The sequence below is a fragment of the Manihot esculenta genome, chromosome 3 (assembly GCF_001659605.2).
Source record: "Manihot esculenta cultivar AM560-2 chromosome 3, M.esculenta_v8, whole genome shotgun sequence".
In the NCBI taxonomy this organism is placed as follows: Eukaryota; Viridiplantae; Streptophyta; class Magnoliopsida; order Malpighiales; family Euphorbiaceae; genus Manihot; species Manihot esculenta.
The window spans coordinates 19,622,734-19,636,726 of record NC_035163.2 but is presented as its reverse complement, the minus strand read 5'-3'; the positions used below and the strand labels follow the sequence as shown (position 1 = coordinate 19,636,726).

At 36.8% G+C, this 13,993-nt stretch overlaps 1 protein-coding gene across 8 annotated transcripts; it reads left to right on the top strand.

The window, feature by feature from the left end:
- The first annotated feature begins 9,117 nt into the window (after nucleotides 1-9,117).
- Nucleotides 9,118-13,290, top strand: LOC110611724 (E3 ubiquitin-protein ligase SINAT2). 8 transcript variants are annotated; one of them, XM_021752132.2, is made up of 5 exons: nucleotides 9,123-9,446; nucleotides 9,992-10,125; nucleotides 11,278-11,593; nucleotides 11,914-12,300; nucleotides 12,479-13,290. In XM_021752132.2, exons 3-5 carry the CDS (start codon nucleotides 11,375-11,377, stop codon nucleotides 12,797-12,799), a joined length of 927 nt encoding a protein of 308 aa, XP_021607824.1. In that variant the 5' UTR covers nucleotides 9,123-9,446; nucleotides 9,992-10,125; nucleotides 11,278-11,374; the 3' UTR covers nucleotides 12,800-13,290. The 8 variants fall into 8 exon arrangements, with proteins under 8 accessions (XP_043810736.1, XP_021607824.1, XP_021607821.1 ...); XM_021752129.2 differs by having other exon boundaries at nucleotides 9,123-9,461; XM_021752138.2 differs by having other exon boundaries at nucleotides 9,123-10,125; nucleotides 12,479-12,800; nucleotides 12,999-13,290.
- Nucleotides 13,291-13,993: the final 703 nt, after the last annotated feature.

Below are 13,993 nucleotides of genomic sequence, written 5' to 3'. Positions count from 1 at the left end.
GAGTGCCTCGCATTCTGATTTCTGAAACACAACATACACATAAACATTAACATCATATGGTTCATGTGGAAACACATGAACCCACATCATACATAGCATATTATTAATGCACATGCATATAGTCATGGCATTACACATCATCATCAAGATAGGACTCTATATTCTATCCTAGTGGACATAATTTTTCCTATTGTGCTTGCGCCCGACACTCTCTAGGTCCGACCATATGAACCTAGGGCTCTGATACCACTCTGTAACGATCCGGAAACCGAACCGCTACCGGCGCTAGGATCCAGATCGACTTAAGGTCGCCGGGACCCAAAGCAAGCCTACTATACATCCTGGACATCTGATAAAATCCCATACATGATCATACATTTCATAAAAACTTTAAACTTTATCATACACCAAGCTTGACCTGCATGCACCATAACTGTAAACATAAAACCCCACACTAGAGCCCTCATCAAATGCTTTAGTGGGGCAACATATCAAAAGTCAAGCCTGGTTCAACATAACTCATCATTAAAATATTTCATATGGATCATGTACTAAAAGGGGATTAACCATACATTAGGGTCAAGCACAATACTATTCCTCATTACATCACTGTACCATACCTTACATTACATTATTTTACATATCATGTTCACTACTACTCTATTATATAAACATAGCTTTTACCCTTGACGACTCCCCGGTCTATCCTAAACCTGCAAACCTGGGGTTAGGGGAGAGGGGTGAGCTACAAAAGCCCAGTGAGCAGAACATTAAAAACAGTTCATTAAACATATGCCATCATGAAATGCATCACATCACAAAAAAATCACATCAAGGATGGACTTGTCACCAATGACCCTCTACATAATCCAATGTGCCCGGCCCACAATGGGAGCTCCTCAGAACTTTCGCTTAACATATCATAACATAGCATATCCAATGTGCCAGGGGCGTAGAATGGGCCTCGACCTGGACTTCCATACCATATCATATCATATCATATCAAGGGCCAATGGGCCATCCAGCATCCATCCACATCAACATCATATTATGCAATGCATCATATTCGTGAATTCTAATGCAAAACGACCTATTTCATACATGGCATTTTTTATGCATGATCATGCTTAAAAGTTTATTTACTTACAATAAAAAGAGTTGTGTTCTACTCACCTCTGGCTGACTCTGGACTAACTCTGAAGCAGTTAACACTGCTGGCCTCCTCGGTTCCTCGGGTCCGATCCTACACAGGTGGACTCAAATGAGGGACCAAACAAACTCTAACATGACTCTAAACATCTCCCCAAAAACCCCCTAAAACATCATAAAACATTCATAAAAAACATGCAAAGGAAGGCTGGACATGGCACTTTCGGCAGCAGGTTCGGCGGCCGAAAGTCCCTTCAGAGCCGAAAGTCAAGCACTTTCGGGGGCAGGGTTCGGTGGCCGAAGGTCCTTCCAGAGCCGAACTCAAGCACTTTCGGGGGCAGGTTTGGCCGCCGAAACTCCCTTCTAGAGTCGAAAGTCCAACTTTCGGGGGCGAGTTTAAGCGGCCTAAAGCTGCCTCCACAGGCAGGTTCGGCGGCCGAACCTGGGCTCTCCCAAAGGGCAGAACCCGGTTCTGCCTTGCGTTTCCAGCCACCCACAACATCCCAACATGCATTCAACTATTCTAAAACATGTTCATAAAACATGCATGAACACATTCTCAAGCATATAGGGGCATAAAACTATCATATACCCCAACAAACATCACATTTAGCATACCTTCAACACTTAACTAACATAAAACCTAACATTTTACATCTAGCCTAAACATGCATCAAAACCCTCAACCCCTTCTTAAAACTTACTTAAAACATCATAAAAGGCGTGAATCGACACTTACCTCTTGAAGATCGAGAGGAGATGCGATCCCAAACTCGGAGATATGGAGGAACAAGCTCCGGGGGTCTCCAAAAGCTTCAAAACTTTGCTTTGTAGCTCAAAAACTTCAAAACAAGATGAAAGCTTGTCAAAAACTTGGAAGATTTGAAGGAAAATATAAAATCGATCAAAGGAAGGCGAAATCTCACTTATGCCCGAAAATAGGGAGAGAAAACTCGCCCATTCTCAGACAAGGAGCCTTTTATAGGTGGCTGGCCAGACCACCTTCGGGGGCCAAAGGTGCTTCCGCAAGAGCACCATGTTCGGCGGCGGAACATGAGGTTCGGCGGCCGAACCTGGACTCTTCCTATAACGACCCGGAAACCGGACCGCTATCGGCGCTAGGATCCAGATCAGCTTAAGGCCGCCGGGACCCGTAGCAAGCCTAACATACCTCCTATCACCTGGTCAAATCTCATACATGATCAAAACATTAACATAAAAACTTAAACATATGGTGTTTATACCGAGCTTGACCTGTATGCTACGTAACTGTAAACATAAAAGAACCCCATACTAGAACCCTCATCAAATGCTCTAGCTGGGTCAACATTACATACATCAAGCTTGGATCACATCCGATGAACCGAAACCTAACCTGTGCATGCATCAAAAACCATAAGCATAAAACCTCCACTAGAGTCCTCATCAAATACTCTAGCGTGGTAAACATCACATGTCACAAGTTTGGTTCACACACAACTCAACATTAAAACATTTCATACATCATGTACTAAAAAGGGACTAACCAAGCCTTAGGGCCAAGCACAACACTAATCCATAACATAACTCTACTTTACGTTACATTACATTACATTACATTATCTTACAATACATTATATCAATTTACAATACATGTCCACACTAAAGCACTACTCTATTACATAAACATAACATTTACCCTTAACGTCTTCCTAGACTATCTCTGACCTGCAAACCTGGGGTTAGGGGAGAGGGGTGAGCTAAAGAGTCCAGTGAGTAGAACAATAAAACAGTTCATTAATTATATGCTTTCATGAAATGCGCCACAGCACAAACATTTCACATCACGGATTGGACATGACTTCAAAACTCCCTCTGTCGGTGCCCGGCCCCCAAAGGAGCTCACACAGGACTTTCAATCACATAACATGGTGCCCGACCCTAAAAGGGCTCACACAGGACTTACCCAACATAGTGCCAGCTCACACAGGACTTTCAATCACATAACATGGTGCCCGGCCCTAAAAGGGCTCACAGGACTTACCCAACATAGTGCCCGGCCCCCCTAAAGGAGCTCACACAAGATTTTCAATCATGACAGATCTATGGGCTATTGAAGTCGCCTTGGTCCATCCACAGCAACAGTAAATAATGCAATGCATCACATTCGTGACACTAGTGCAATCAACCTATTACATATAATCATGATGCATGAACATGCTTTAGGCATTTGATTTTCTTTAACATAACAGATTAGTTTAGTTCCACTCACCTTTGGCAGACGCTACACTGACTCTGCAACAGCTAACACTGCTGGCCTCCTTGATCCCTCGGGTCCGATCCTACAAAGGTGGACTCGAATGAGGTGCCAAACACACTCTAAACAACTCATAAACAAATCCCCAACAACCCTCTAAAACATCCTAGAACAAGCATAGAAATCATGCAAAGGAAGGCTGGACAGAGCACTTTCGGCGGCAGGTTCGGCGGCCGAAAGTCCCTCCAGAGCCAAAACTCAGCTACTTTCGGCGGCACCTTCGGCGGCCGAAAGTCCCTTCCAGAGCCGAAAGTCCAACTTTCTGGGGCAGGATTTGGCAACCAAAAGCTTGCCTCCACAGGCAGGTTCGGCGGCCGAAACCACCTTCGGCGGCCGAACCTGAGTTCATCCAGAACTCAGCCTCATGCATAATCAAGTCTCCCAAACCTTCCAAAGCAACCCAAAACCTCACATGCTCCCTCTCAAATATGTATACACACTCCCACATGCATATAGGGCAAAAACTAACTTAAACCTCTCAACATAACATCACATAAACATACATTGAGCATAAAACCCACATAAACCCTTAACATGCATATCTACCCATACTCAAGCATTAAAACTTCATTAAACTTGCTTAAAACTTTTTGAAACCTAAAGGAAGCAAGGATCTACACTTACCTCTTGAAGATCGAGGGTTGGTACGATCCTAACTTGAAGATATGGAGAATCCAAGCTCCAAAGATCTCCAAGCTCCAAAACTTCGATCTAAGCTTTAAAACTCTTCAAGACAACCATAAAACTTATAAAAACCTTGAGAGATTGAAGAAAAGACATGAAATCAACCAAGAGAGGGCATGAACACACCTGAGCTCGAGAATGGGGAGAAAACTCGCCCATTTTCGGTCTGAGGGCCTTTTATAGGTGGCCAGTCAACCACCTTCGGCAGCCTAAGCTGCTTCCGCAACTTCACCACCTTCGGCAGCCTAACGTGCCTCCTAAACTATCCCATGTTCGGCGGCCGAACTTGAGGTTCGGCGGCCAAACCTGAGGTTCGGCGGCCAAACCTGGTTTTCTACCCTCAAAGCCTTCGGAGGCCTAAAGCACTCCCAAAACAGCCCCATATTTGGCGGCCGAACTTGAGGTTCGGCGGCCGAACCTGGGTCCTTCCTCTTTGGCCTTTTCTTTTCGAAACTCAATTTCTTTTCCAATTAAAAATCATAAAATCATGTGAAAATATTTTAGAAACACATTTTACCCCTCTAGAAGACTCTGGCATCATCAGAATTCTAAATTCCAACGGAGATTCCGCCGGAAAGTAGGGATTCCGATGTCGGAATCTAGCCGGGTATTACACTTCCTCCATGGTATTTTCTTTCAAAAATTCATTTTCTTTCTTCATTAAAACACTAAAAACATGTAAAAACATTTTATAAAAACATACTTTACCCTTCTAGAGGGTTCCGACATCCGAGATTCTGCCGGAAGATGGGAATTCTGATGCCGAGGTCCAGTCGGGTATTATAGAAAACATGCAAAGAAAGTCTGGGCAGGGGACTTTCGGCGGCAGATTCGGCGGCCGAAGGTCCCTCCAAAGCCGAAAGTCAGGCACTTTCGGGGGCAGGGTTCGGCGGCCGAAAGTGCTTCCAGAGCCGAAAGTCACCCACTTTCGGGGGCAGGTTTGGCGGCCGAAACTCCCCTCCAGAGCCAAAAGTCTAAACTTTCGGGGGCGAGTTTAGGCGGCCTAAACTGCCTCCTCTGGCAAGTTCAGCGGCCGAACCTGGATCCTCCTGAGTGGCAGAACCCGATTCTGCCATTCCACATTCAGCCATCCCAACTTTCCAACATGCATTCAACTATTCTAAAACATGCATAAACACTTATTCAAGCATATAGGGGCATAAAACTAGCCTAAACCTCAACAAACATCAACATAAACATACATTCCTCATTAAACTAACATAAACCCTAACATTTTACATCTACTCTAAACATGCATTATATACCCTTAACCCCTTTTAAAACTTACTTAAAACATGTAAAAAGGCATGGATCTACACTTACCTCTTGAAGATCGAGAGGAGAGGTGATCCAACTTGGAGATGAGGAGGAAAACGAGCTCCGAAGGTCTCCAAGCTCCAAAACTTTGGTCTAAGCTTAAAAATCTTCAAAACATGGTAAAAACTCATAAAATCATGAGAGACTTGAAGGAAAAGCACAAGATTGACAAGGGATGGCGTAGACTCACCTTGCCCGGAAATGGAGAGAGAAAACTCGCCCATTTTCGGACAGGGGGCCCTTTATAGGTGGCTGGCCAAACCACTTTCGGGGGCCAAAAGTGCCTCCGCATCCGCTCCATGTTCGGCGGCCGAACTTGGGTTTTTCCCTCAAGCTCTTTTCTTTCAAAACTCGATTTCTTTCTTTCTTTAAAACCATAAAACATATAAAAACATTTTAGAAAACATTTATTTTACCCTTCTAGAGGGCTCCGACATCCGAGAAATCCTGGATTTCAATGGAGATTCCGCCGGAAGGTAAGAATTCCGATGCCGGGGTCTAGCCTGGTATTACAGAAATTACTAGAAGATACTCCCTTTTATTATACTGCTTTCATCACAGCTCACAACATTGACCTGTCTCATCAACTTGCCTCAAGCAACTTGTGTTTCTTGACCTATCTCGGTTCTCCTCCACGTTGGTCCACTTGTGAGAGCTTTTGTTTTGCTATGAGGTCTCTTTCCTGCCCAATGACAAAGATAGGACTAAACTTGTCCTTTTAATACTACGCATTATCTTTCAATCCCTTCTACGGAAGCTATATATTATATGTTCACAATATCTGTTAGCACCAACTTATCAAGTCCCACATCCCAAAGAACTTTACTCAATACTACACAAAATATCTCGAAAAATGAATAACTAAATAAAGTAAGATAAAGAATGATATCATAAAATATAAAAACATTATACTTATCTGATGTGAGAGAGTTTCCTCTCATTAGATTTCCTTCTCTCGTACTAAATTATCATTAAGGAGAACAACATCTCATATTTATCTTGAGCACCACACTCTTTTGACCAGTTTCATGGCCCTCACTTCTGTCAGTTTTCCTTTACCCTCCTTCTTCCCTTTTATCGTAGGATGAGGGAAATATTATGGGAGTATTGTATCTAATAAGGGACATGAATGGAGGAGATCTTTAAAGTCTGTTTGAGGACTCTAAGAAGAGAAATGAGAATCAAAATAAATTAAATTTATATTACAGTATTATTTTTCTCTATTTCATTATAAATGAACATAATTATTTTAAAGAACCATGGAGAATGCTTTAAGCAATTCAAAATTACATTTCTAATAGTACTTATCATATAATTTAATTTGAGCATGACACAGAAAATGAGTCAGAGATTTACTTTAATATCCTCATAATCAGGCTAAAATTGCGAGCGGATCTGCCCTTCATTTTCATAGGAGATTCAGATTTTCTCTTCATTATTATGTCTCGCCTACCAGTTGGCCCTCGGATTCCTTGAATTAAATGATTTTGATACACATCCCCACAAAGCATCCCGTTGAGTTGATCACACATGTTCAATTCTACATGAGCCCGACACTGTCAACACAAGTCAAAGTAAAAAATAGCTAAAATGCTATTTTTTTTTCTTACTTTGACTTGCCATAAGCCAATAAATGAGAAGGATGTATCTGTATTCAAGTGAATTCCACCACAGAAGCGCATAGCCGGATCCCTTGTTTAATTTCAAACATTTAACGGCTCGATCCCACTTAAAATAAAATCAAAACGTTGCGTGTTGGAAATGTCAGCTTCACAATGGGAAATCCAATGCAGAAACCACAAATGGGCCATACCCTATTATTGCCAACTCCTATATTATATCAATTTCCATCTTTTGATGAAAATAAAAAATAAAAAAAACTCTCCCCTTTTAAATTTTTATATTGTAATTAAAAATATAATTAAATTATTTAAATTATAATATATTAACTTTTAATTTGATTAATTGCACTTTATTTTATATAATTATTTTGATGTCAATAATTTTTTTCATTAATTTATTAATAGAAAATTAATAAAAAGGTGAATTAATTAAAAAAATAAATAAATGATAACATAGACTTTAAAAAATTATAGAAGTAATTATTATATTTAATAAAAATAAGATTAATTAGAAAAAAATAATTAGTACCCATTAATCTTTTCAAAACGGCATATAGTTTTAAATAAATCAACATTTAAAAAATAATAAATAAAAATGGGCAAAAAGTAATCAATAAAGGAAAAAAAAGCAAAGGAAAATTTTACGGCTTTAAAGTTTTTGTTAAATAATAAAATAAGTTATATCCTAAATACTTATTTAGTATATTTTTAAATTTTTAAAAAAATTTTTATATAAAATGTTTAAATTTAAAGTGCTTGTTTGAAAAAAAAAAATTAAAAGCTTTTTTTATTACTAGGCCAAATTGTGTTAAATCATTAAGCCTATTATTTTACTAAATTAGTTAGTTAATTATTTTAAAAAAACTACATTAAAAAATTTTGTATTTTAATAAAAATGATTGTCATTTATTTTTTTTTACTAATTGATAACTGCCGAGTCTCTACCACTCAGACTGAAATCCAACTCTGAAAGATTAAAATATAACCAAAATACATTAGAGTCCACTGTACAAATTGATTCATCAACACCGTCCAACCCGCGATTAAGTTAGATTGGACTGACCAATAGTTCAGGCTCGCCAAAGAGGAGCCTAGCCAGTGAAGAGCCTAGTTCACTTGACGTGATAGGGAGTAGGAGACGGACACTGAAAGGAAATTAAATGACCGTCCGACGAGGATAGATAGATATATCAATTCTGGTATATTCATATGTACGGTTCTATAACAACAACAAGTCACATTATAATAAAGCGGCGGTTATACGTCATTAGAAAATTAAAAAAAAAAAGAATAAAAGAGGAGAGCGTGATTATTCTAGACTAAATTTTTTCATATAAACATAAATTTTATTTTTTTCTAAATCTCAAATAATCACTAATCAACATATTTCTCTTTTATAAGAGAGACTACAAGTCTATTATTTTTAATTCTTATTTAAAAAAAAATCTGCACAAAAGAAATTTTTATTATGTTGTTAGATTTTGTTAATTAATTTATTTTTTTAATAAAAAGATTAATTAATATAAATAATTAAAATCACAAAGATTAAATGATGTGAATAATTAAAATTTTAAATAGAACATAAATTTTGAAGACTCAAAGAGGTTAATTAACTCTTGATCTTATAAAATATAAGAATATTTAATTAGATTTTAAAAAATAATAATTAAATATTAGTTTTCAAAAACTGAAAAATTTAATGTATCAAAATATTAGTTATTTCATTTACACTTTGATTTTTTAAAATAATAATTTATCTTTCTATTATTACCTTTTACTAACAAAAATTCAGGTAATTATTTTATTTAATGGTGCAATAGTTCTTAAATATAAAAGAAAAATTGCTTAAAAAAAACAAATAATAGAAAAAGAAAATTATTGGTATCTAATAATTTCTCCTTGTGATGTGTCGAGTTCTGAGATGTTAATCATCCTCTTGCAAAGCGTTTGCCAATCATACCAACATTAAAATTAATATAAGTAAATAAAAACAAAAACAAAAAATAATAAATTAAGAATTGTGCATGCAAAGGTGTAAAGATTTCCATATATACATGTCACTGCATGGATAGACAAATCCAATTTCTTTGACTCTTTGCTTAGCGAAATTTGTTCCAAGCTCGGACACGCAATTTGCGGGAAGGGCCTGCAATCACGCTCCTTCCTCCACGTCACCCCCTTCTCTTTGCTTCTCGTCTAGCTTTGTTTGGGTGTCAAAGATGATTCAATTATTGGGTACTTAAGTTGATTGAATATTCAAGATTTTGGACTTCGCTATCTCATCTGGGTTTGATGTTACCGTTGCTGCTTCTGTTTTCTACTCTGGTGGGTATCTTTTCTTGTTGGTTGATCGAGTTTCTGGTCAATTCCTCATTTGGGTATTGAATTTCTTGGTCAGATTTCTTCCTAATTTCTCTCTCTTAATGTTTTTGGTCATTGTTGTTGCTCAAGGATAGTTATTAAGATTCATTTTTATGCTTGATTAGTACTTCAAGTTGTTTGTTAGATGCTAGAACCGGTGTTTGGTGTCGATTGATTGTTCAATTTCTTATTTCCCATTTGAAAAGGGTAATTCAGGCTTAGTTTTCATCTGGGTAGTTTCCCTTTTCTCCTGAAATCTCCTTTGAAAATGTGGAACCTCCTGCAGATTTGCTTATAATTAAGCCATTTCTTGCAATTTTTTCTAGTGAAATCAACTTTGTTCTACCACACAAAAAGAAAGGGAAAATAAATCATCAATGTGAAATAATGTAAGTGGTGGCCAAGTTAGTTTAGTGGTCAGCTACTCACTGCACAAAATTTCATTGTTTTGTTATGTGTGGAGTGCATTGCCCATCCATAAACTGCTCATTCTGAAATCATGCAGTTTTCTTTCAAGTGCTTGAATCTTTCATTTGTCCTAACCATTGTTGTTTCATACTAGATGTCCAAGTATTAGGAGAGTTTTTGGCTGTGCATGCTTTGGGAAATATCAGAAAAGTGCTTCTCATCTCCCTTAGCTTGATTATATAATAGGCTACAGTATGATACTCAGAGCTGCAGGGACACTAGGTTCTGGTAAGATTACAAAGAATACCACCAGCATGAGGTTTCTGCAAGACAATTTTCACATTTTTTATTGGAAGCATGAACAGAATGCTGTCGTTTTAGGCAATTTTAGAAAATTCTATATACTCCTCATTTATACATCACATTGTGCATCTCGATATGCAAATTTTATCAATATATTATGTACAATAGCAAAAAATCAAAACATTGTTGAAATCTTTTTTAAAAATTTTCATATCTTTGTGTAGTATATCATGAAATGTAGTTTAAATTATAAAACTTAATGAATTGTTATGTTTATGACTCATAATCCAAGTAGGATATTGAAAAGATTTTATTTTTCCTAATTAGAGTAGGAGAAATATTCCTCAATGATAAATAATTAGTGTTATTCTAAAATTGAGTGGGATTCTCAATTAGATTAGAATTGAGTGGTTTAATACTATAAATAGTAGTATTAGTGAAAATTTTACTTTGACGTTTACTCGATGCGAAAGCTTCATTCTAAGGTGGGAGAGGCGTAGAATTCATGCAGAACGGCTTATTGTCCATGGACGAGGGGCTTTTGCCTTGTTTGAAGACATAAAAGAGTAAAAGTGGCTAACCAATGTGTATATGAGCAATTTTGATGTGAGGATTTTCTTGAGTGTAATCGGCTAAAGAGGAGATAGCCTTGTGCTTGAAATCGACTATTTGTTTGAAAATAGTGGAAGAAAAGCATGCTAGTGGACATAGCCCTGAGTTAGGAGAGCGAACCATGTAAATATTGTTCTTGTAGATTGTTGGTTTTGCTTTATAGTGGGTTCACTCTTCCATAATGCACAAAAAAAAATATTAGTGAACAACTCTTTATGTGAAAGAGAAACATTGCACTTGTGCACACCGGCAGGCAGTAGTTCCATACATAGTATCTGCTTAGTTTTCTTCACTACTGGCCTATTCGGCACTAGTCATTTCAATTCTATGTACCTTTTCACTTCACCATCTCCCTAGGGATTTTCAGTTGCTCTAATGTTGTAGCACCTTAGCATTGTGTTTTTAGATTCTCAACCTCTTATGAAAATTTACCTTTTAGTTAGTTAAAGAGAGAAATTTGGAACATAATTTCTAAAAATTGAAGCTTCACAGGGAAATTGATTTTATTCTAATTATGTTTGATAGGGTAAGCTTTTTGTGGAGACTTGGAAAACCATGACTATGGTACTGGTTTCAACTTAAGAGACAATAGTGCTAGCAAGAACAATTCAGATAAGAGATAATGGCCCCTGGTGGTATCATCTCCAAGGAGATGATCGAGTCACGCGTTGCATTTGCAGATTATGAAACGGCAACCTCCAATACTGAGTTCAGAGCTTTGCCTTCGAGAAAAACAGCAACAAGTTTCGGTGGAAATCTCGGAACATCATCAACTAGTGATGTGCAGAACCTGCTTGAATGTCCTGTCTGCATGAATTTAATGTGCCCCCCAATTTACCAGGTATGCCTTTTTTCATTATCAAAACTAGAAAATTCAGAGGTTTCCATTATCTTTAGTATATATAGGCTCCTCTGAATAAAAAGAGAGAAAATTTCTTGAAAATTGGCAGTTAGTTGTATCAAGATGTAGTACTTTATTTTCTATATATATATATATGTATTAGAAGAAATCTCTCCAGAGTTCCTTTTGATTTCCTTTGGAGAGTGAAGAAAAGGGATTACCCTTTTCTACTCTACTTGATATGTGATTCTGTTGAGAAGCTTAATTGTCCTACTGTTAACCTGCATTATAATGGCTAAGTTACTAATTTTCCATGCCAGTGTCCCAATGGTCATACTCTATGTTCATATTGCAAGGCTAGAATACACAACGCTTGCCCCACTTGCCGAGGAGAGCTTGGAAATATAAGGTGCTTGGCCCTGGAAAAAGTTGCCGAATCACTTGAACTCCCCTGCAAATACCAGATTGTTGGTTGTCCTGATATATTTCCATACTATAGCAAGCTAAAGCATGAAAAGAATTGCAAATATCGTCCGTACAACTGCCCGTATGCCGGAGCTGAATGTTCTGTCACTGGTGATATTCCACTTCTTGTTATGCATCTGAAGAATGATCACAAGGTTGACATGCATGATGGATGTACCTTCAATCACAGATATGTCAAATCCAATCCCCAAGAAATTGATAATGCTACATGGATGTTAACTGTAAGATCTCCATTTAATTGTACATTATCTTTTTTCCCTATGAGAACTGATTTATTTTTCCCTGATAAAAGAACAGAATCATTCTAAAGTAGTGGATTTTCAACAGCAAATACATAGGATGTAAAATTATGAAGCAAGACATAGCCATTGCATTATATTCTCTTATATTCTGGTACAGGTTTTCAATTGTTTTGGCAAACAGTTCTGCTTGCACTTTGAGGCATTTCAACTAGGAATGGCACCTGTTTTCATGGCATTCCTGAGATTCATGGGCAGCGAAGACGAAGCAAGGCAATTCAGTTACAGTTTGGAAGTTGGTGGAAATGGCAGAAAGCTTACATGGCAAGGGATACCCAGAAGCATCCGCGATAGCCATAGGAAAGTTAGAGATAGCCAAGATGGACTAATCATTCAGAGAAACATGGCACTTTTCTTTTCAGGTGGCGATCAACAGGAGCTGAAGCTGAAAGTGTCTGGACGCATCTGGAAAGAACAGTAAGGTAGATCATAGCTATGTGACTTTTAAACTTCTTGCAATTAGAAAGATAAAGGATGCCAATAAATGTATGTCCTCTGTAAATAAGTAGCATCAATTGCTTGCATTTTTAAGATTAGTCTAAGCTACATTGAAAGAGTTCTTTTACTTTTTGCTACTTGAGAAATTTTCTTAACAGAGAATAGTTCCTTCCACTTTCAAGAGCTTTGGAGGACTCTACTTGATTCTTCATCTTTGCTAGAATGGTCTCCAAGTCTTTGATATATTGGAACATCTACTATGGAGTCATGGTTGGCGCTTCCACCGGGTTGGTTATTGGTGGCGTGTGTTATAGAGACATGGTGATGGGATAGAAAATTGGATTGTAAAAGATGAACCCACAATACAAGTTGAAGATCAAAAGTGGATGGAAACATTTATTTTTGGATTGTAAAAGATGAACCCACAATACAATTTGAAGATCAAAAGTGGATGGAAACATTTATTTTCTCAAAGATGGCAACAATGGAGCTATTGCAGGTCCTCATTAGGGTTTGATCTGCAAAATAGCTAACTAGATGGTTTGAAAGAGATTAAAAATCAATTAAAAAAAACTCTATTTTCAAGCGCCCAATTAGTGGATTAGTATTGTTTTTTCTTTTAAAATCTGCAGATATTTTTAAAAACTTTATAATTTCCTCAATTAATAAAATATTATAGAGATTCAACAATGGTGAAAAACCTTACTTCATAAAAACTTATTTTTAAAACAGCTTATATTACTTTGGCTCCTGCAAACCAAAGTGTAAAATACATTGGGAACTGTTCGCAGTGGGATATGGAATCTTATTAGAAATGGGATGCAGAATCTTGAAATTTCAAGCATCTTCTGCTATAATAGTGAAAGATAGTATTTAGCAAGAAAATATATTAAAAAAAATTCAAACGGTAATTCATACATTTATATTCAGTAATTTCTATTTATATTCAAAATTTTATATTTTAAAAATTAAATTAATTTTTTTCAATTTAAGAGACTTAATTAAAAGTTTTAAAATTTTATATTATTAATAAAATATATAATTCATTAATTTAAATTTTATATTAAAATTAAATATATTTTATATTTATTTTTTTTGAAATGGATATATTTTATATTTATTATATGTAATATTAAACATATTATAAATATTTATTATAAATAAATTTATATTATAA